The 24,168-nt window shown below is 44.1% G+C and overlaps 1 protein-coding gene across 6 annotated transcripts in view; it reads left to right on the forward strand.

The window, feature by feature from the left end:
• Nucleotides 1-6,724: 6,724 nt before the first annotated feature.
• The window catches only part of IKZF2 (IKAROS family zinc finger 2), a 119,990-nt gene continuing 102,546 nt past the window's right edge, over nt 6,725-24,168 (forward strand). For 2 of the 6 annotated variants that reach the window (XM_030488124.1, XM_030488125.1), the window contains exons 1-4: nt 7,764-8,003; nt 8,425-8,460; nt 9,760-9,808; nt 10,521-10,625. In XM_030488124.1, coding sequence (XP_030343984.1) covers nt 9,775-9,808; nt 10,521-10,625 — 139 coding nt within the window. In that variant the 5' untranslated portion in view covers nt 7,764-8,003; nt 8,425-8,460; nt 9,760-9,774. Of the gene's footprint in view, nt 6,967-7,498; nt 7,685-7,763; nt 8,004-8,424; nt 8,461-9,726; nt 9,809-10,520; nt 10,626-24,168 lie in introns of those variants that run through there. The other 4 variants (XM_030488123.1, XM_030488122.1, XM_030488121.1 and 1 more) reach the window with 4 other exon arrangements.

A 24,168-nucleotide genomic window follows, 5' to 3' on the forward strand; every position in this document is an offset into this window, starting at 1 on the left:
AGACTCTGATGACATACCATTTCTGCAATGATCAAAAGACTGGTTTGAAAGCCAGCTTCTCACCCCCAGCACTCACTGCAGGTGTGGTACCATCCAGCGAACTGCTCGCTCTGAGTCCATGCACTGTGCTGAGTAGCACAGAGGGGACTAACTAATCCCTGCCCTACTCCCCTGGCCTGGGACAGCTGGGCCTGTCCTCTGGATCAGGTTTTTTTGCAGAGCCACATGCCTACAGGAGCTGTCAGCCTGAAAGATTCATTACCTACTTAGTCCCTGACAACCACTGCAACTAGTTTTCAACCCAGCACCACAGATTCTTCCTAGCTCCCTCCAAGCACCAGCATGGTGTTAGAAAAGCAGTGAAGAAAGAGGGACAAGGGCTAAAGAGGGTAAAGCGCACACCAGTAAATCCATGCTCACATTTTGTAGCTATGCACGCTGAACAGGGGCGATAGTGGTTTTGGAAACGTGGCAAGTGAGGAATGTAATGAAAAAACAGGACATCCTTCAGGTGTTTTGAAAAAGGGCCTTGGTGCCCTGAGAGAAATCATGCAACTAGGTAGAATCAGCGAAAACAACCAGTTTAATTTCCAGGGAAGTATGTAAGCTCCTGAAAGGTAAGACAAGATGTGAGCTTAAAACATGCCAGTTACTCCTCTTGTGCACAGCATGACTCCAGCAAAGGAGGAGTGGGATGCCTAACAGCTCCTGCTGAACAAGAGCACACACAGCGAATTAGACAACCTAACTTCATGTTAAGGTCAGCTATTCGTTTCCTTGTTTGAAAACTCCTATCTACAGTTGTTCAGAGTTGAAGCTGGTTTGGCAGTGTGAGGACCCTGAAGGCACCAAAAGACCTTAATGACCCTGATCAGCCTCAGCTGGGGCCCGCACCCACACTCCCACCATTGGCCAAGTAGCCCATTTAAGATTAGCCCCATGCTTTGCTCTAGGTTTGGGACATGCTGGTCTCCTGCTTGGCAGAAGTTGTGTCCCTTTCTAGCCATGGACCTTGCTGATTCTGACCTACAGATTGACTTCTTGGCTTAACCTCCAACCTGCCTCGTTGCTGCAGACTTGTGTGAGTGTCAGAGTTCTTGGTGAGACCTGGCTGTCATCTCTGGCCTGGCCTGTTCCCTTGCTGGGGGTTGTGGGATGGACCCTAGCTGGTGAGGTTCCTGCCGTGCTGGCCTGGGGCACCCCTGTGGCTCCTGGCCTCCAGGGAGCCACTGGCTCATGTTGTGTACTTACAGGTAGTTTGGATTCAAATAGAAAATGATATTATTCCTCAATTATTTGCCAAGCTTTAAAGAGCAGTAGTGGGAACTCTTTTCAAGCTCAGAAATATACGTATAGGGTGGCCTCTATCTGTTCTATATTTCACATGGGATGATAACTCTGAATATAGCTGTAGTATATCAGGTTTAACCCAGAAAGGATGTGTCAGAAGCCTTACAAGACCTGCACCTGTGATGTTTGCAGCCCAGTTTGTTAGAAGATTTCAGTATGGTAGAAGCCCCTTCAAACCCAAATGGCAGCTTTGGACATTTGAAGATTCAATCATGTTATTCCTGTCATAGAGAAATGGAAGAACTCCACTCCCACCAGCTTTTCAGATGTTCAGTGGTACTTTGCAATACTCAACATAATTGATACCTCTAATTTGGCTAAATTTTAGCTCGAGTAACAAATGCCTATCTGCCTAAATGCCTCCAGCAGCTCTAGCAATTTAAATAGATCCAGCACATTTTTGTATCAGCTGCTTCATGAGCTTCATAATACTGTGTTGTCCTCTGTTTGGTATTGGATGTATGTAATTCTGTTGGTACTTGTGATTTCCAGCCATAAGCAAAGCAAGAGTTAATTCTTATTTTTGTTGAAGTACTAAGCGGGAAGCTAGGTCACGCATAAATCCTCATTGTGCTAGGTGCTGTACAAGCAAAGAATAAAAATGATCCCAGGCTCAAGGCTTCTCTGTTAGTAGCTTGTGTCATAGTTAAATTTTGTTAGGACACTTCAGAATTGCCCTTCCTCATAAATGCTATATCCATATACATTTATATCTCCATAATAGAAGATAAAACCTGTACACTTTTACTGTCGATAATAAAACAGGAAATATAATACTATTTTCCAAGTAACTTGGATATAGCAATTGGAATACACGGGGGTGAAGGAAAGGATCTTTGTTTCTTGTATACTTCTGAGTTACATACATGTGAAGTTCTCCACTTCATAGAATAAGGAAGAAGTATGTGTTGTGAAAACTGTCTCACACGTAGCACACTGAATTCAGTTGGAGGGTACAGAGCAGGAGCTGGTGCCCTTTTAAGAATCAAATATTGTTTCTTGATGAATAAAGCTCTAACAGTAAAGATAAGAGAAGAAAATACAGCAAACCATGTGATAGATTAGCAGAATGTTTTACAGAGTCCCCTACAAAGCATCCGCTGCTCTTGAAAAGCCTAACCAGCCCAAGTGAGAAACTATTCACAAATTTAGTATTCAGATTACATACTCTGCCTTTTCAACTGCTCTCTGTACAATGAATGCCTGTACAACTACAGTAACAGACACAGATCTACAGTTTCTGTGGCCTTTGAGCTATTATGAGTATTGTGCCTCTCCATAAATTACATCTGCATGTCCTGAAAATACCAACTGTTTTAATAGGAATTAATCTGTAGGCTTTTATCTCGGTGAAATACAAGGGATACAGTATGTTGTGTCCATGTTAAAATTAATAAAGTATGCTCTGAAGATATTCAAGGATGTTCATTATTTTCTTTATGGCTCTCTTTATGGATGCATATAAGCATAAAACAGTGCTTTATTGTAGCAAAGAGGAGGAGATGCAATAATGAACAGATTAGTGCTTATATGCTTTTTAGATTGCCCAATGCACAGTTAAGTGAAGAAAGGTCTACTTTTGTCCTCTTCAAAGTATATTGGGATTTGATCCAGTTTGCCTTCAAAGTGCCCTCTTCTGTGGGTAGAGAAGAGAGGGTTCAGTCTAAAGGCAAGAAAGCAGATGCAGGGGTCTGCTGCTCTGTGGTGTTCATAGCTGTCCAAGGCACAGTGTGTTAGATATGCCTTTTTGAATTTGCTAAGTATAAATAGATCTGGAGCTTATGCTGTGAGGAGCTACTATTTATGTGAGTACGTAATACAAGCTTTTTGGGAGTGAACTCCTAGAATACCTTGACCTTATACAAGCATATAAAAAAGGAGAAAAATATAATTTAAACCAGAATTTACACATCTGCATTATGGTTGTTTTGAAGGATAATTCTCACACACATGCAAGCGCACATGCACACATACACAGGGGTTAAACATTTAAATATTTTGCTGAAAAGAGGCTGAGCCCATCACTGACCTATCAAAGCAGGTTACTGACAAATGATGAGGAATTGAATTCTCCTCCCAGGGTCCCTGTGAGACAGGGCAGCTCTATTATCTCCAGCACACGGGGGTAGAACTGAGGCTCAAGGGGACTAAGCAAATACCTGCAGGGACATATGGGTCTTGAGTAGATGATTGTCGGCACTGCCTGTGATCTCCAGGGTAGCTGGGCTTGTGTCCCAGGGTAGGCAGGGCTGTGTGAAGGCTCCTTATGTCTTGTTGATGAAAATAGGAGGGAAACAGACTGCCCACCAGGCTCACAGCAGCTCCAGAAGCATCTCTTTCAGAGCTATGCTGAAGTAATCTCTATAATGTGGCAGAAGTCCATGGCAAAGCTGAGAATTGCTCCTGGAGCATTGCTCAGCAGAAGAAAACCTCTCATTGCATTATTCACCACATTTTAGAAATGGAGAACTGAAATGCAGATAAATAATGACTTGGCTGAAATTACACGGAGGAGCCTGGTGGTCTCTTGGTCCCCAAGCCATCACTTGGTCCTCAAGAATATCACAGCTGCTTTGCTGAGTATCATTTGGGGGCAGGTGTGTGGTTGACATAAACCACTGTGGAGCTCTTGCTGCAGCCCCCAAGCTGAGTTTTGTAGTGAAACCTGTGATTCACCCCTGTGCTGCTGCAGTGAAGATGTGCTCATCTCTGCAGCCCTTGGAGTTGACAAGCTGATTTTTAAAGACAAGCCCTTTCACTTTATTCCCTGTCCCTTACTTTTCCTTTGGTCGCTCCTTGTGTTACCAGCTTCATTTGGTTTTGAAAGCTTATGGAGCAGCAGGATTAAAAAATCAGAGGTATTTACTGAAGAGTATGGGTTTGGCTTTTCCCATCAGCTTCCATGGCTCAAGCAGGTTCCAGCAGCTTTGTGAGGAAAGCTGTTAGCTATTAAATTATTACCTGTAAGAAGAGCCAGCTGGAAGCTTTCAGTTTTCAACGTTTTGATGAAAAGCACCATAAAAATCTTGACAACAAGGCTTGTAGCATTTCAATGACATCTTTTGCATTTTCCCCTGCTTTTCAATGGTCTGTGAAAGTGATCAAAGGCTTCAAAATGCTGCTGAGACCCACATCTTAGGCATTTTGACCCCCCAATATGAACATGGAGGGGGAAAAAAATAAAAGGGAAAACCCGAAGTGTGTGCTATTGAGTGAATTTGGACGGCTTTGGGAAGTCACTTTCCATCTGGAGGAGAATGTCCGTAAGGAGAGTTATTCCGGCGTAAACTGTTATGGTATAATTACACAGCTATAGTTATGCCAGTCTATTTTCTGATGTAGGCAAGCCAAGTCTAGTTGTTGAGACGTAGGTGTGGGAAACAAGAAGTGTGCTTTCTAGGCTCAGCTCTGAGTGCTCTTTGTGGCCTTGGGCCAGTCCCCTAACCTTTCTGCCTCCTTCCTATGCAAAATGAGAAGACTTAAGTTAACCCACTTCACAGATGTGGTGTAATGACTAATTGGCTAAAATTTGTATTGCTGGGGAGAGAGCTGTCTATTAACTTTAGTGTCTTTGGCTGGCTGAGTAATTTAAAGTATGTTTAAAAGTGGAGTTTGTCTCTTTCTCTTAGGATAGGGTGGCTCTGTCACTACAAAGGAGAATGTCATTTGATGTGAAGAGTTTGAGTTAATAAACCCTGGGTTTTACTTTACTGCCTCTAACAACAGTGTTGAGTTCATGTGTAGCTGGTACAAGAGTTAAGGCTGTAGTTAAGATTTTGCTTGAAAGCAAAACTTACAGGTACTGAGAGCCTTTGCAGGCTCTGCATACACAAAGAACGTGGGTACGAAGTGACGAGGCTACGTGTGTCAGTGCATGTCTGAAACTCACTGGCAAATGTGTTATTCCTCTTTGGTAGCAGTGAAAATAAGGGACAACTCCCTGATATTCCTTTTGGCTGCTCTGTTGCATGAAAAAGCCCAAGGGTGTTATGGACAGCCTGAATTCTGATGCTTCCTAGTGTTTGTGTACTTAACTTTATGATTAACTTTATGAATTTGAAGTTAATAATACCTGTGTATATAATGCATGACAAACACAACCACGGGACATTCTTCCCTGTGAGGGTGCTGAGGCGCTGGCACAGGGTGCCCAGAGAAGCTGTGGCTGCCCCATCCCTGGCAGTGTCCAAGGCCAGGTTGGACACAGGGGCTTGGAGCAACCTGCTCTAGTGGAAGGTGTCCCTGCCCATGGCAGGGGTTGGAACTGGATGAGCTTTGAGGTCCCTTCCAACCCAAACCAGGCTGGGATTCTTAATGGGTTGTTAACTCTGGTGCCTATTAATGCCATCACCAGAGTCACAGCACCCAGCAGTTCAGCTTCCGCAGAGAGATGCTTGAAGAAAGGATGATGCTGTTGCACCTGATCTAAGGCCTGTCCAAGGCAAGGGAAAGTACATTCTGTGTTCATCATTGGCACCAAAGACGTCCCGGTGGGTTTGGGTCAGGCCCCGATGAGGGGTAGTGGCTCTAGGGGGTGTTACTTCAGCCTCAGCTGTGAGGGAAAGCACGGTTTTCCTCAGGAGAATCATGCCGGTTTTCCCCCTTTCCACACCGCACTGACTTCTCAGGAGGGGGAAATACGTGGAAAGGCTTTTATTTTAACCGGGCTTTCTCTGTAAGCGTAATGCTTACAGAATGGAAAAGAAATTACCTCATATTTACTTTCAATGTTCATTAGATAACGGCAGCTCTCGACCCTTCCCGCCGCCGCCCCCCCCCACCCCCCATAGGCTCCCACCGTGGGGGTAATTAGCGCCAAGCCAACGCCGGCGGGAGAGCGCCGGGCCGCGCTGAAGGGTTAAAAATAGAAGTGCTGAATCATGACTCCGCCGGCAACTTCACCCGCCCGGCGGCAGCGGCTGCCGCTGCTGAGGGAAGGGGAGAGGAGGAGCGGGGACGGCGGGGTGCAGGGGGTAGCCCCGGTGCCCGGAGGATGGCGGCAGCGCTGCCCTGAGGGGGCGGCGCGCGCGTGTGTCCGTCCGCGTGAGGCGCGGAGCGCACACGGCGGCGGCGGCGGCGGCACTTGTCCTCTAATCGATTGCCGAGCGTGCTGAGCGGCCCTGCCGGCGCGGGCACCCGCCCCCCGCGTCCCCCCCCATCCCTCGCTTCTTCCCCCCCCTCCCGCCCCTTCCCTCCTTCTCTCCCTCCCTTCGCCTTGCCGCGCCGGCCCTTGGGTGAGGCGCCGCGGGGCGGCTGGGGCGGCGCGCACCCGCGGGGCTGCGGGAGCGCGCGTCCGCGAGCGTGTCCGTGTGTCCCCGTGTCCGTGTGTCCCCGCGTGTGAGTGAGTGAGTGTGTGTGAGGAGTGAGTGAGTGAGTGCGGGCGTGCGGGCGCCGGCGGATCGGTTTCTCGGGGTTTGACCAGCTGTCCCAGGCTAACCCTGCTCTCTGAAGATGGAGGAAGTAAAAACAGGATTACCCTTAGCTACAGCTCCACTGCTTTAGTTTCCATAGCCAACTGCCGTGCACAAACACACCTCCACTAGGCAGAGGGAGCCGACACTAATAAAAACACAAACAAAAGGGGGATGGAAGTGATTCACTGCCTGCGCGGCTGAGGTAAATCTGCGCCTGGCTTCTTTTTCTTTCTTTCTTTTTTGTCCCCCCCCCTCTCCTTCACCCCCCCTTTCCTCTCTTCTCTCTCCCCTCCCTCACCCCGGTCTTTCTTTCCCAGGTGGGGAGGACAGCTCCGTCCGGTGTGCGAGGCGGCGGCGGGGACGGCGGGGCTCCGTGTGTGTGTGCCTGCCTCTGTGTGTGTGTGTGTGTGTGTGTGTCTGCCCGTGTGGAGGGGTCCCCGAGTAAAGTGCGGGTGTGCAGCATCTCCCGCACGGCGGTGGGCTCCAGTGACTTGTTGCTGTTAGACCATTAAAAATAATAATAATCATGATAATGGGGAAAGAGAAGGGCAAAAGCGCCGTGGGAGAGGGGCGGCGGGAGCTGTGCGTGTGCCGGGGGGCGCCGGGGCTCGCCCGGTCCGTTAGTCAGCGCCGGCCCCAACTGCCATTTCCCTCAGCGCCCGCCGCCACCTGCGGCCCCGGGGGGCTGCGGCCTGACGCGGCGGCGGCGGGAGGGAGGAGAGACGCAGGGGTGTGTGTGTAGGGGGATGTGTGGAAGGGAAGGGCAGAAAATAAAATAAAACGAAAAATGAGGCAGGACTTCCATGACTTTGACAGGTTGTGGTATGGGCGGGCAGAGCAGGGATGAGGCGCGGAGCCCGGTGTCGCCCAGGGCCGGAGCAGCACTCCGGGGAAGTTGGCCTAGGCGTTCTGCGCGGGGTGTGAGTGCGCCTGCCGGCCCCCTCCCCTCACCTCATCCCGCCCCGCATCCCCTCACCCCATCCCGCCCCGCATCCCCTCCTCTCCCCCCGTTTTCGTGCCGATTCGTAAGGAACCGGTGGATCAAGTTTTTCTCTCTCTCTCTCCCCGCTGGTTAATCGCATTGCTGTAGCACCGGCTGACCTCCCTCCCTCCCTTTCCTTCTCTCTCTCTCTCTTTTTTTTTGTGTGTTCTTCATCTTCCTTCAAAGTATGTGCCATTCCTGAGCGAGTTTCCCCGCCGGCTCATCCCCGGGGCTGCCCGGCTCCGTATGCCCCACCTGTAAGTGCCAGGGGCGGGTTTCTCTCCCCTCTCCCTGTCCCCCCTCCCCCCCCCTTTTTTTCCTACCTCTATCTTTTAAAAATAATATTTTTAAAACTTTCCCCATCTTGCTCTGTCTTCAGCCCGAGCAAAACTCTCTCTCTCTCTCCATTCGTTGTGGAGGGGGAGGCTTAGCAGCTGGGATTTGCCATCACCAGCCTAAAAATGGTGACCAAACTTTTTCTTTCCCCCTTTCTCCTCCCTCCCTTGAAGAAATAAAAAATAAAAATCAAACCGTGTTTTAATTTCGGTTATGGATGTTTCTGTGTTTCTTTTTGTCTTCCTTTCTCTTCCTCCTCCCTTCCTCCCCTTTCTTTCCTTCCACTTCATTGGCTGGGATGATCTTTCCCTGTTGCTTCTGATGTTTCTTTCTTTTTCTCAGTGTGTGCCTGCCTACCTGGACTAGGGGGAAGATAAGGTAATTTTGAAGGGCTTGAGGAAGCGGCTTACCTGTTTTGAAAACTTTTTTTTCTTTGGAGATTTCTTTTTAAGAGTCACGTGAAAATCAGTAATTGAAGAGAGTTTGGTAGCAGCTGGGCAGGTTGAAATTTAAGTGTTATGTGCTGAATGCCTTGGGAATTTGATCTGTTTTATACCAAAGAGGAGCACAGAGAAAAGTATTTATTTATTGGGGGAAAAGGAGGGGAGGGGGGAAAGGAAAGCGGGTTAAGGGAGGGGGAGGGAAGTGGTTTTGGAGACAAGAAGTGAAGCTGCCTGTTTTCCAGTAAGTAATGGAGAAATTCCAGGAGCCAGGGCTAAATATACTTGGCGATCAATACAGAAATGGCTCATTGTGAATAATTTAGCTGCCTGGTGCAGTGAGAGTTTTGAAACTAAAGGCAAAAAAGAGGCCATGGAGGGAGAGAGGAAATAAAATTCTTTTCTGGTCATGTCAGATTCTTAACTTTTCCACTTAAAAGAACATAGTTGTGATTATTGATTTCTTTTTTTCTTTTTTCTTTTTCCCCCCCCCCCCCTCAATATATATCAAATGATAGCTAGGGGGTGTCATTCTATACAGTTACTTGGGTTTCTGGAAAGTAATAGCTTGTTCTGTGTCAGCAAAGTGCTTCCAGAAACTTTAAGATTGCTTCACACCACAAAATGCACGATCTGGGAGTATTTAGTGTGATGTTCGGCCCCGTGCTGTGGCAGATAAATAGGGTTAGAGTGAACAGGTGCCTGTACAGGTGTGTGTGCGTGTACAGTGGTGCGAGACAAAGAGTTGTAGTAACACTGTTGAAGGGGAACAGACATGGGAGGGCTTCTTTTTGTTTAGCTCAGGATGGAGTCTCTTGGAGCGCGCGTGAAAAGAGCAATTGTTAGTAGTATCCATCTCCTCAAAGCCTGTTCTGGCTGTGAGAGCTGATAATTGATAAAGCATTACCATCCCAGCTTGAACAAGACAAGTGGGAAGTCAGGGAAGAACCTCTCAGATCAGGTGAAGATGTGAGTAGGGGAGAAAGGGGGGTATGGTCAGACCAAGATGGTCCCAGTGCAGCCTGCCTAGGAGGCAGCCGAATTTCTCTGCTCACATTATTTGCAGGGAGAGTTCAGTGATTTGCAAATGAGCACATGCAGTACACTTGTGTGTTTCTCTAGGCAATGGTTGCAACAGCAGTAAAATGGGCAACTACTTAGGGCTTTTAAGTAAGTTTAATCATTTAATGGTTGATACTGACAGGCGTCTTTGAGGGTGTACTTTTCTGCCTTGCAGCACTGCACTTTGACTATGGAAGCAGAGGCTGCTGATGGATATATAACATGTAAGTAGTCATTTCATTTGATTATTCTGAATTACTTTTCTTCTCCCACTATCCTTTCTATAATGCAGACACCTGAAACTTTAGCTTCCTTCTGTATGGTCTTTGCATTGAGATGACACTGAATTAATAGCATTAAACATAAGTTTTGTATATGACTGAAAATTGCATGGGGGTGGGTGCTTGAGTGAGTACCTCTAGGTCTAATTATTTGCTGAAGATGAATGAACTTTGCAAATGAGAGTTCATCTTCAGAAATTCAAATTGCAACAACAAACTTTTTATGCCTTTCACTGTGCATTTCTCCTGTTTTCTATGTCAGGGTTTATTTAAGTGCTTTGTTTAACTGTCAGTTAACCCAGAGCTTTTTGGGGGAAGGTCTGTATGGTGAAGTACTGTTTCAGTCTTCTCCTGCTCAGGCTGGATTCTCGGTGTCTGCAAATGGAAAAGTAATCCTTAATTTCTCTTGAGACAAAGCAGCTGGGGCAAGGCTTGTCACAGGTGTGTGTGTGAAAGACTGGTGACAGTAGGTTTGAGGGGACTCTTAAATCAGTTCATCAAACCTTTACTTGTGGCAACTGAGAGCCCAGTTTTTACACAGGCTCTAGAAAACCCCACCAGTGGAAGAGGGAAGGGCAGGGGTGAAGGGAACGGATGGGCTGTAGTTATTAATCGTGGGATGGAAACTTACGGGGAACTTGTTTTGTGGAAGCAGGTGACAATGAGTTTTCGCCCGAAAGGGAGCACTCCGGCATGGCCATTGACCTCACTTCCAGCACACCCAATGGGCAGCATACCTCCCCCTGTCACATGGCAAGCAGTAAGTCTCTTCTTAAGCCTGTTTCTCTCTAGCAGCATTTTTGGGTTAGTCTGATCCTCTGGGTCCTTGGCTTGCTTACCGGGTCTTCACCACTGGCATAGGCATTGCTAATAAAAGAAGAGAAGGACAGGGTAGATTTCTTTTTTTTTTCTTTCTTGTTCATGCTGGTGTCTCATCTAAACATGAACGGGATTACTAGTCTGAACTATCCCAAGGTGGCATTTGAGAGCTGGTCCTTACCTGTTCCAGGTAGGAAAACACTAGGCTTGACATGCGCTGGTTTTGTTTCATCAGGTTTTGAAATCCAAATGGAAATTGTTATTATTATTTACTGTGCTTCTGAGAACAGCTTGAAGTAGCTTTATTTGAAAACAAACACGTTTTATTTACAAAAAGGCTTTACTCTGGCAAAAGTATAAAGTTAAAATATCTGGGTTTGATGACAGGTTGTATTTCACTGTTCCATATAGAAACTTCAGCATCCTATTCATTACCTCAGCTTTGCCTTGACGAGTCCAAAAGTAGTTGGGATAATTGGAAGTTTATGGCACTTGGTAGCTGACTCTCTAACAAACTGAAAGGATTTTGTTTTAGAATGTCAGGGGAGAAATCGAGAAAATGTAGAGATTTGGGAGTCTACTGAAAGTGTCAAGTGCTGATAATATTTTTATAATTATTTTTGTGCTGTATTTTGGAGGTGGCTAAAGGTAGTTTACACACATTTCGTAAAGCCGGCATCCTTCCTTTTCTCTGTGTGTGAGTGCCATGGCTTGTTTTACTGTTGGTTACAATGTTATATCAAGATATTTACCTTAAAGGACCCCTGTGCTTAAGTTAAAAAATAATGTAACATTCTTTGCTTCCAGTATACTTTCAGAGGGTTCCTGTCTATGTGATACTAATTTTCTTCCTAGTGGGTATGCTATAGATGTGTATTTACCTTTTTAAACTGTGAAAGAAAAAGAGAGCTTTCAGGGTTGCTAGCTTTCAAATACACAGCCTCAGAGTCATTCTTCCTGAGAAAAAGATGTCACTTTCCTTTAAGAATTCTTCTTTCCTCCTGCAAATTAAGGGTAAAACGCAGTTTTTATGAGCCTTTAAAACTGAGGGTTATTATGAAGATCTTCCAATTATATACATGTTACTAGAGAATATGATTACTAATACTCTGGACTGAACTTTATATGACAACCGATCATAATTCAGCATCTTTAGACAATTCCAATCCTGCTGCACTGGGATTCTGATATATTTTATTATGTTGTAAAAGTTTTACTACTCACTTTCTTCATTTTCTTTGTTTCCTTTTTATTAATGGGAAGGCTTCATTGGAAGGGAAAAAAATCTCCCTGTTTTAAATCTTCTTTATAATCTAGACTAAAAACCAGAGTCAAATTTGGGAATAAAAAGATCTAGGATGAAGTAATGCAAAAATACTTTAACACATTCAGTATTTTCATGTTCACTGTGTTAACATTTTCAATGGTTTTTAAGCTTTGTTAGTTCTTGCAACACACATATCTGCAGCCTGGCTGAATATCTCATTTTTGTAGATGTGTTTTTTGGTCTCTCACAGGTGTCTCAGCTGCTCTCATCACTGCTACTCTTCTGTTAACCATGTACTGCTGTTGAAAAATTAGGGTCTCTGCTTGGGTTTCCTAAGCCAAGCAAAACCTAAAGTTGTAATTTATTTACTCTGTTTTGCAGAGAGGCAGTTTGTTCTGTCTTAAACATGGGAGGTATTGATTAGAGGTTGTCGGCTTTTGTGGCAGCTGTTACGTTGATTCATTTAAGGTTTTTGGCCAAATCTTGGATCTGGCATGCGTAGACTAAATCGCCAGGCTGTGCTTTAGAGCTTTCCACCTGTTTTACAGGGTACAGGAAATTCTTTTAAAGGTTCTATAACCCAGGGGCCTGCGACCTCTCTTTTTTCTTTTTTTCTTGTTTTTCTTTAAATATATATTTTTTTAAAGGAGAGGTGGAGATGGGAGAGTAAGGAGGAATAGCTCGTGGAGATGTTTTGTATGAATTTGGTAGCTCCTGATGGATTGATCCATCATCCATCACTGTAAGTGGAAGAAGTGGCTGCGTTGTACTTCAGTATGGTTTTGTTTCTAGTGAAATCGCTGGAGGACAGATCTACTCTTCCATTATAGTGAAGCCCAGGGCCTGCCATTCTGGCTGGGTAGGGCCTGCTGATGGAGGAGATGGTATGTAAGTAAGGTGGTACATGGATCAGACCCCAAATATTTCTCTCCTGGTTTTGTTGCCACCATAAGGTGGATGGCCCTACTTAGGTGTGCGCTCAGGACATGCACCTGCAGGGTAGAGATCTAAGTTTTGACCTTTGTTCTTGCATTCCCTTGAATCGTTTGAACCACAGCTCTTAATTTAGCATTAATTTGTGTCTGGCTCAAACAGAGACAAAACCATAAGAAGCAAATTTCTTGGATCTGTACCGAAATGACTGAGCAGCACTCTCCCAGCAACAGTAAAATTATGTGCTAGGTAAAGAGTTTTCTATGTTCATTAGCCCTTGGCAATCCAAGTTAGTAGGAGTTCTGGCTTTGCTACTGATGTTTTCAGGTTCTATTCCAAAAGGTTTCAGGTTAAATATTTTGGCTTGTGTTGGAGAGTTGTCTGCTGCATCCTTTAACCTATTATCATTTTCAAGTAGCTAGACGGTATGTATAGGTTATGGATGGGGCTGACAGTCAATTTTCTGTGTGAATGAGATGATCCTGAAAGATAAATCACAGTAAATCGCCTGTCATAGCTAACTAATGATCTTACATATACCTTACGGTATGTATCTGCCTTTAGCAGAATACTGTATGATTGTTGGCAGATGCTCTGTTCTAAAATACTTTATTGTAGTTTTATGTAAGCAAAGATTTAAAATGTGTGTAAATAGTCAAACATAATACGTTGATAGATCATCTCAGTGTCTTCTACAGCAAAAGACAAATTAGTGCTATACCTGCTGAGTACAGATGATACATTTACATAGCCCCAAATCTGGAAGTCCAGCTTTTCTTCTGATGTTCCGTAGGAAAACTCTTCCAATGGCTGACACCCAGGGCTGGGCGTCAAAGGCTCAATTAACTTTCTGTTGGTACTAGAGAGTTCCCTGCATGGCCCTAAGCCCTCCTATAGACCCCACAGGGTTCAAGGGAGTCTGTGTTGTTGCCTTCAGTGAATGCTGAGCTGGGCTGTAAGTGATCAGGAACCTCTGAATAGGAACTGGCATGCTAATTAAAGGCTGATGGGGAATCCTTATAAAAGAGGCTTTAAAAAGAAATAATTCCCAGTCACCTCCTCATAATACCACACTGAGTTCTTACTACAGTTATTAGAGGGGTTTTTTTTGTTTTTCTATAGCTTAAAATGGACTTAGAATGTCCCCTTTAGAAACTGCGGGGCACAGTTATTTGATTAGTGAGCTTGATGACGGCTTTGTATAGGATGAAGGATACTTCTCTAAGACCACTTGCCTGGTATCATGCAGAAAATAATAACGTCAGCTATTAGCATCTGACAGTCAGTGACAGAGGAAATTTCCTCTTAAATTAGAGGCTTTACAGTGGGTGTCCCAAATAACTTTATCTTTGCTGTCATAGACAAAAGGAGCCCTTAAATGAAACAGTCAGAACAATCATAAATATCAAACCCAACATCTGATGTTTGAAACTGATTAAAATTGTGGTGCACTCTCAAGATCTGTTTGTAGTAAAGTGTTACTAAGTTATGAGAAATAATAGATTAAGAAAACAGCCACTGTCAGCTGACTCTGTTGCTGAAACTGAGGCTATTGCATTTTCTCCATGGTGGGGAATGATCGCCCTGTCTGACAAGATCGCCCCAAATCTTTCTTGATTACTTTCATTTTTGAACTCCAAATTGTCATACGACCCGTTTTGTGACAGTTGTGTTGCCCCAAGCGGAAAGTTTCATGTACCAAAACTGTATCAGCACCATATCTGTATGGATAAAGAAATGCAACCGTTGAGCTTGTCTTTTGGGATGAAACCGTGTAAAATTAGAGGTTGCTTCATGCCTCAGCTGCACGGCGAACAAGCCTTGCCATCACTAGCCTACTGCCCAGGCAAGTGAGGCTGGACCTTGCAGTGGGATTCTTTTGGCTCAGCATATGTTTTTTCAGTATGATGAGGTGACGGGGGCTGAGCCTCTGCAGGAGGCTTTTCTTTAGGGAGGGTGGTTGGAGCTGGCTGGGCTGGGCTGCCGGAGGGGGGACTGAATTAGTGCTTTGAGGCAGTCACTCCCCTGACACGAGCACTGGGGCATGAAGAATTCTGGCAGCCAAACTGTTGTGCTCTGAAGTGGGGATTCAGGTCTTCAGTTCTTCCAAGTATTTCGGAAAGTGTGAAACACCACATATGGTGCTAAAAACTTAGACTGGATAACCTCGAGATGCAGAGGAATCTCTTTCTTCAGCGGCCTTTAAGGAGTAGGATAGGCAGCATCTATTGGTCTGGCTATCTTTGATCTTGCCTTGGTGCAGGGAGGTGGACTTCTGATAGTCCCTTAGGATGTCCTTCAGTCCTTTGTGTCTGACTTTCCAACCTTCACAGTTTGATGTTTAGAGTTCAGCTGTGCCTGATACAGATGTACCTATGGTTTTGCAGGTTGAAGGGCAGTGAAGATGCTTTATGCCAAAATGAGCTTAGACGTAAGGGATGAGCTCAATAAAGTGTGGCAGGGAGCTGGAAGAAGTGAACTCCTTTGACACTTACAGAAGCACTGACTTTGCTTCAGCCTTTTAACCTCAGACTCCCTGGGAATTGCTGGAGGAATAATACTCATTAGAGTTTCAGCCAATGGATTTAGCTTTCTTGAAGTTTAAGGAGGAAAAATAATAAATAAGGTGATGATCAGGCTTTGAACAGAAATCTAGGGGGTTTTGTCCACACCTAAAAAACTGAAGCACTGCAGAGTAGTATTACACTACTTGTTTCATTAAAAAAAGAAAGAAAAAAGGGGTACCTGGAAATGAAATACTTGCTGGGATGCACCTTGGATTGTTGTAACTTCATCCCCAACAGCTTAGATTTTTCACACGGGTATGGTTAAAATAATGAAATAGTTCCTCTGATACAAACTCTGTGCATAAACGAACACCAAGTAGCCGCTGAAACTAATAGGTGTTTAAGTAACTACTATCCATAGCTCACACTCCAATGGCAGAGGGTTCCCCTGTTGATTTTTCATATCTCTGTCACGGTCTCTCTGGCATTCCCTATGGAGTCAGATACTCGGCTGCAAAAACATTCCTCTCTGCCAGTGAGTGTTATAACGAGGGTGGAGCAAAATGATCAGTTAATCTCATTAAATAGGTTTTTATCCATTCTGATGGAAGCCTCTTGAGAGGTCATCTGCCAGGGCTTTGTTGCAGCACACACCTTTTCTTAGGGAGCTTCTGTTATTCTCTTGGACTGTCAGGTTTGGTTAACTTTCCTTGGTACACACCCTGTTACAACACTCGGCGCTCTTGCTAGCTTTAGAGTCAGCAAGTTTTCAAAGTTTGCCTCTGGAATTTCAGTTCCTTTTCAGACATGCCAACAAAAAGAGCAATCTTCATCTTCCTTGAAACGTGGCACTTCGATAGCAGCTGGACAATGAGATACCTGTTAGAGAGCGCTTTGTCTTTCCCATCCATGAATCGGGGGGAATGTGCCACTCGTGTTGAAATCGATGGGTATTTTCTCCTGGGAAATTGGATCAAGGGCTTGTTTCCTGTTCCTGTGGGATACAGGCTCTGTCTAGTCCCCCAGATAATTGACAGTTTGCAGGTCTAGGTTTTGCAAGTGGAAATGCAGCTACCTGTGTCATCTTTGTGAGTTACAGAGGGTGAGTGATGCTCGTCCTCCTTTCAGTGCCAAGAGGGCACCTTGGAAGAATGATGCTATTCTAGCTGGGAGGAAAAGGCTTAGCTCTCTTCTGCCTTTTCCTCAATAATCCCAGTGAAGAAAACTCCTTAGGGGATCCACCTTGAAGCAGGTTGGTAGAAACTTGAAGAGAAGGCTGTGCCACTGCTCTCTGTAGTAACAAAACCTGTTGCTAGCCTGGGCGTGGAGCCTGTGCCATAGCATAGAGTGGTGAATGCTTGGTTGGAGTCCAGATGTCTGACTGCTGCATCCCAATGGAAGGAAGCAGAGCTGTGGTTATCACTGACAAGTGATGAGGCTTGACAGGTATGTGCTGGGTGACCAGAGGCCCAGCTTTTCTCCTGACTCTTGTCACCATAGGGGAGTCCCTTAATGTTTCCGTGCTGCCTTTTTTTCCCTCATGCCTTTTTCTGAATCAGAAAGGTCACAGATCACTTAGGATGGTACATGTTAGGCCTTGTCAAAAGTGGGAATTTTATTACAATATCTACTTTGCTTAGGGGTTGTTTTACATTTAATTTTTGCAACCCCACAATGAGACACTTTCAGAAGTACCTGAATACCAGTGTAGCTTATTTCCTGTCCCGCGCAGGAATAATTGCGGTGGTCTTAAAGCACCCTGTTCTGGTGTGATTACATTAGAGCAACCACAGCATTTTAACACTTCCCATGCAGCTGAGCATTACCAGGTCTGTGTATGGACAAACCCCTATTTACACTGCCCAGCAAAATGTGCCCTTGATCCAGAGCCAGGTCTACATTACCGGCTTGTGCTGGCACTGCTGTGTCAGCCTGTGGCTTTGGAGAGCTGTAATCCCTCACAGGCAGAGCAGCGCTGGCAGAAGCTCCTGCTGTGAGCGTAGCCCTGGCTGGCAGGGTCACCTGCAAGTGGTGTTACAGGTGTTACACTGGAGTGTACCGTAAAACAGCAGGCACTGTTCCTGGAAAAGCTGATTGATACCCCTTATTTCTATGCTGATAAAAAGCTGCCATGAATTAGAACCTCTTTTTTTTAACTGACTTATGCTTTCTCCACATATCCTTGCTTTCCACTTTGTGGGTTGATTCCGGTAACGCTGCGTGACCGAGGCATAGCACCACAGAGGTGGTGTGCTCTGTATGCATCATACCTGCTCTTTCAGCTCATGGTTGCTGTATTCAGCCTGTCCAGAGAGGTTACAGGGCACTGAGTTTACCCTCTGGGAAAGCCAAGATTGCTGGTGATCCCTGTGCTCCTGCAGGGAATGTTATGGGGGGCGCGCACCTATATGTGGTTGTAGGTCAGTCCTAGGGCTAAACTGCACTCCCAAGCCTGGCGTGGAGGGTGTGAGTCTACTAGCTGGTGGTGAATGAAAAAGACAGCAGAGTTTAAGTGCATCATGTCCCTAAACAGGTAGGAGCCTGTTTAGCAGACTGGGTTTTACATAAGACAGGAGCCAAGGAATCCAATTCACTCCAGACGTGCCTCTACTCTCCCCACCACGGCTTCGCGAAGAAGCCGCACCAATTGGGGCTTTTTTACCTCTTTTTTCTATTGTGTTATTGGTACCACTTGTGAGGCTGTTCTGGGCACAGGTGTAGTCACTGTAGTAGGGAAAGTGAGAAAGGGAAGACTAGTGGGAATATTGAAGTCCTTTCCAATCACTGGGCTGGAGAAGGCCTTTTGAGGACTCAGCTCTAGTGTTCACCCTGAAGCTTCATGCAGTGGGGATAGAAGACCCAGCTACATCTTGGTGCTGCCAGTGTCGGGCCCTTTGTCCTGAGGGGTGGAAGTCTGAAGCAGTTTCCAAAGAAACTAGGGCATACCGAAGCACAGAAAATCCATTCGCCTTGTCTGTCCGTCCTATCACCTTTTTTCTTACAAAGTTTCCTCTTATGTGGCGAGGTAAGGCAGTTGTGTTTCATCTCCAGGTAATGGAAGATCTGGGCAGGGCTTACAATAGAGGTGCTCCATTTGCAGTTAAACCACATACATGATAGAGCTTGACTTTCCGATGAGGGCTATTTTCTTGTTTATCCCCTTTGTTCCTCTGCTTGAACAAAACAAGTGTTATACTAAACATATCGATGCTGTGACCTTCAACAGTAGGCTGGAGTTTTTTCAGCTCCTTATGAGTCATGTTTCCCTTGCATTCCCCTCAGCCTCAAAAAAAAATCCATAATTCCATCAGAAAAAAGTGATGGTGTCCTGGTTCTTTTCAAGGGACATGTGTACCCTCAGCCCATGAAAGTGATGTTGGTGAGTGGCACAGAAAGCTGGCTGGAGAAAGCCTGTGATATGCCCACGTCCATGTTATTTTTTCTCATAATTACTCTTTGGGAATTTGTGTGTGTGCAGTCGTATGAAAATTCACACCTACTTTTTCCCAGTCCCCAGCTCAGCCTTCGGACATTTTATGTTTCCCTTTGCAAACAAATGTGCTTTTTTGGTAATGATCTAGCCATAAAACACAAACTGAGAGAATTTTTGGTAACTGTATCTGTGCATCCTTTAAACTCCAGCAGAAAAAATTAAACACTCGTTTCTGTCCAAAGAGCAGCAAACAGGATGATGTGAATTCCCTTCTTTTGAAAATGAAAGAAGTTGCCTCTTTCTGTATGAAAACAGCAAGCCTTTTTACACAGAAGAGGTATGAGGTCTATTCATTTGGGGAAGAGCAGCTATTCTCTTTAAGTCTTGGATGGTTTAAAAGTTTCCAAGGAAGTTGCAGTAGATTGAAGACCTTTGCTGGTTAGCAGCCAGGTCTGTGATACAGGGAGAAGGCTCAGGCAAAGAAGAAAATGGTGTTTGAATTTGGTGAGGTTTTGTCTTGTTTATTGAGAAATTGATATCCTGCAGTATGTGTTTTGCTTCGTCCAGATAATGGCTCCTGAAGGGGAACAAATCTTATTAATTAGCAGGTTTGCATACTGCTTTTAATTGACCGTTCCTAGGTACGGCCTTTGTATTGCACATGCAGTGTCATCGTGAGGGGCCTCTTTCCCTGCGTTTCTGGAGAGTTCACAATGATCTGGCACCTGTGCAGAGTTTGTCCCTGTACAGAAAGATTTTAGAATACACTTTTGGGTCTTAAATTCACTCGGTGCCTTAGTCCTTATCACCTTTCAGATGTAGGCATGTCGTAGACATAGATGTGTATAATAGTTTTACAATTCAATCTCCCCAAATTAGGTGAACTTTACCAGTTCTTTGGATTTTGTTACCAGCACAGGTGGTTCCTGTGTGAGGTTAATACATCTCCATGCAGCTGCATGGAACAATCTGGGGTATCAGCTTTACTTGAAACCCCCTGTTTGAAATTTTTCCTCTAGCTCAAATACACAAGCCTCTCGCTCCATCACTGTTAGGTATTATCCTTTGGATAATCTATTCTTCTAGAGTGTAATGGAATAATATCTCCTCATTATATCATGCATTTCAACAATAAATCTTTAAGAGCTTCACAAAGGATGCCAGCTGAAGAGATACAAATGGGTGAATAAAATTATAGGCTGAAGAGGTGGAGAAAAATTAGAGAAATTAATGTTAGTATGAATTCAGCTCCTATAGGTGGGAGGCAGTCAGCTGCATCATTTTTGTATGTGACTTCAGAATGTCAGATTATAGGTAAGTCTTGAGTTCAGAAGAATGATGTGCTAGTTGTGTATTTAAGGGTCAAGTAGTATATGACGTTAGCAGACTGTGAGAGCTCTGTGAGTTTATTCTTGCATTCTTTTAAATTTGTAGTCTATCAAAATTTCTTCATTTCCCCCAAATCCCGTACATTTGAATGTGAATCCCAAACCAAAGTGTTCTCAGAGTATAAATGCTTTCACCAGTCAGCTGCCCCCACATTAGCTAATATCACTAGAGAAGGTTGGCAGCTGGAGCAAAAAGTATGAAAATGTGTCCAGCCCTGGTTTATGACAAGCCTGTACATGTGAGATGTGTGTAAATACAAATGGAAGGCACTTAGGGAGAGTTTCGGTCACATACTATAGAGACATACAGGCTTGAAAAATACTGGAATCATGCAAGTCTTATGAAATTAGGAAGCCAGAAAGAGGAGAGGTATGTGACTTACGCCTCTGCTAAAGGAAAAGCTATTAAGCGCCACCCTTTTCAAATGTCAAATGCATGGGAAAAAGTTGTTGGAAGCCAGTCTCTGCTAAGGTTCCTGCTCGTAGGACCTACATTTTGTTAGATGTTTGTGCAAAATCACCTCGCTGGTTGGACTGTGAGACCAGACATGACTCAGGCTGTCAGCACGTAACATGGTTTCAGGTTGCTGTCTTACTGCTTTTGTGCTAAAATGCTGTAAAGAGGCATTTGCTTTTTTTCTCACACTTTTCAAGTGCTTTGTTTATTTAATGTCATTAGCGCTATTGTTATTTAAATTTAGCTTCTGACTGGTAACCATTAAATATTTATGGAAAAATCGATAGCACTGAGATTTTTGCTCTAGTAAATATATATCACATATGTATTCAGAACCAAAGCAAACTGCAGTGCATTCCAGGAAATAATCTATAATGATGCTCTGTAACGTACTTGCTCATCTTCGTGTCAAGATGCTTTATCTGTGTCCCGACTGCAGCCAATCCTGCAGTGGAACCCTGGCTGGTTTTTTTAATGGCCTAGAACAACAGAGTACAGTGCCTTAGGAAATGAGTAAAAATAGGTTTTCGTTGTAGAAACGTGGATGATAATTGCAGTGTAATTATTCGAGGTTCTTTAGTGACTCTATATGGAGAGATCCTTAAGTTTTATGTGGCATCTGATTTACAGCACCCCAGTAGTAGACTACTGTGCTGGAAGAGAATGGTGCTAGGGTATTGGTTCTGCTTTGGTTATGCCGATCACTATCATCCATTCTGTCTTCTCAAACATGTGGATGTCGTTTGGTGTCCCAGCTTGTCATGCTTTCCCCACCTTTGCTGTGGCATCTGAATGCCCTTATGAAACTAGTGGGGTGCGAGTCCCTTTCAGGAATTTCTGACATGTCTCTCCTATTGTGAGGTCAGTACTCGGGTCTGAGTAGAGGCAAAACCAGCCCTGCGTTTGGGAGCAGGAAAGTGGTTTTGAGAGAAGGTAGCAATGTGGCAACTGAAGATCGTGGTTTAAAACCAATGCCTAGTTAAAAAACTGTAACTGTGACCTTAAACTGGTTTCAGAGGCAGGCTAGAGTTCATTGGAGGGGTATGGACAAAGGCATGGGATCTGTAGGATGCCTGACGTGTGAACGAGACAATTGTTTCTCCAGCCTGGGTCTCTGCATCATATTCTTGTGCGACTGTAAATGGAATAGATCTTGATAGACCATCATAGAGATGACCTGAATTAATCGTTCTGGCCAGGTGTTTTCAAGAGGGGGATGCTTCCATCTGAGTTGGCGATGAGATTTCAATTTATAATTATGACTGTAGTTTATAATAATAATTCTAATTATATATATAAACAGTTTAATCTACTATAATGTGATATGGTAACATTTGCTGAGCTTTGGCTGCTTTCAGATAGTGAAAATGTGCTGGTGGTTGTTGGCTAGGATTCAGAACCATTTGTCAAAATTTTGTGCACTATGTGAACAACAAAATTTTGTGTGGATTAAGCAATTATTAATTCTCTCCCATTATCCATCAGATAAAACTACAACTAACTCATTAACCAAAATTAATGGTAAATAAAGCCGATCTGTTGTTGAGGAGGCTAATTAGGATGGTAATTGTGTAATGATGATGCATTTAATTTCAAAATGCAGATTTAAAAGCTACTCTTTTTGGCAGTGATAGAGCAAGGTGTTGTGAAATGAAGCAGGATGCTTATCACTGGCACTGGCTTCTTAATTAATGCCACCAGGGTTGCCTGTGGCTTTAGGGTTATTTGTGTCCCCTATAGAGCCCTCAGAAATGTCCTAATTCTGCTCACATTGAAGCCAGTAGTAAAACAGCTTTTTTTTTTAACTTCAATGGGAAGAAGGTGTTACGTGGAAGCACTGGTGTAAAACATTGCACGCTCCTGGGTTTACTACTGCAGCAGCGCATCCGCATGTCTGAGCTCTGGGAATACTGACTGTGCTTTGGGATTTGCTACTGACTTGCCATGGAGATAGATCTGGAGTTTCAGGCCAACAGAACTGAATTGTGACTCAATGTTTAAAAAATGATCGAGTGAGTAATTTTCCATGCAAGTTTCATTACAGTATCTTATGCCCCAAGGATTATTTACTGTAGGTGAACTTCCAGCATTTTTTTCACTGCTATATGTAATCTGGAATTTTTATAAGAAAGGAATAGTTTAAATAGGATCGTGTTTTACCCAAATTGCCTCATTCTAACACTAAAATTAACATCACTAGTAAAATCAGCAGTTGTACCTGCTACACTGTATGCACAATTTCTTTTATCTGTTGTCAAAAATATATTAAATGCCATTATGAGGTGTTGGGGGTTTTTAGCAGAGTGTGTTTGTTTAAATCATTAACAAAGAAATGGGCACTGGATGCAGAATATATGATTCAGTTTGTCTCATCCTTTCTAATCACTCTACTGATTTCTTTCCTTCTGACTTGGTTTAAAGGGAATTACAGAACTGAAAGCATTGAATTAATCTTGAATGTTCCCACTAATCAGACTTGAAGGGAGAATTGAGCATAAATACACTTTACCTATTTTATTTTTAAGTTTTCCTCTGTAAGTTTTTTTTCTTGTGCTTCCTGGTTCATGGGGAGAGAAACCCTACGAGCATGTTTTAGTTACATCACTAATATTAGATCTGAGTAATCGGGTGGCTTTGGCAGCAGCCTCATTTATAAATTGGTGGTGAGCAGATGGCTCACCAAGTTGGCATGCCAACTCCAAACTTTCACAATCATGAGTCAAGTTTGAAATCGCAAGATTGCCTTACATGCCATGAGATATTTTTTGGCTGTTTGTTTAATAAATGAAATTCTCGACGTCCCTTCGCATTTCTGAGCTGTGTTTTGCACCGAAGCATGGCTTCTCAGCAATCTCTAGGGCTGGGAATTCCTGGTTTTTTTCTTAATTTAATGAAGGTGGAGCCTCTTGAAGCCACTTATCCAAAAATCTTGCTGCTAAGAAAAAGCAGTAAATATCAGGCAAAGGGACATAAAAGTGAGAATTGGCATTCCTGGCTAACACCAAATAGTTCGAATGGTTGAGATCATTCACATTTTTACTTTCAGCAGCTCCTGCTTTGTTCATGCAATAATTTACTAGAAATAATTTGCTGGTATCTGTAATCCTGGGTATGCAAATCCGTGCCAATTCATTTGTTTCCCGAGTGTGGGGCTTCAGTTGTTAAGCTGCATAGAGTACAAACGTTATATTTTGAAATGCAAGAGTGAGTATTTTCTGTAAGCAAAATGTAGCAATAAGAAAATAGAGCCGAGCTGAAGTGCTCAGATGTTCTCACTGTGAACACAGCGAAGTTCCAAAAGGGTCAGATTTTGATCCACTTGAGAATTTGGGCAGATACTACCGGAAGGATTTTTTTCTGTTGTTGGTTTTGGGTTTTTTGTTTGTTTGGGGTTTTTTTTTTCTGCTCTTTGTAAGCTATTCCTTCAACTAAAATGAACATGGTATATGTGGGTTATAATGCATTGTGGGACCTGCTACAGAATGATAATTAGGCCTTA

Source organism: Strigops habroptila, chromosome 5, assembly GCF_004027225.2.
Source record: "Strigops habroptila isolate Jane chromosome 5, bStrHab1.2.pri, whole genome shotgun sequence".
Taxonomy (NCBI): Eukaryota; Metazoa; Chordata; class Aves; order Psittaciformes; family Psittacidae; genus Strigops; species Strigops habroptila.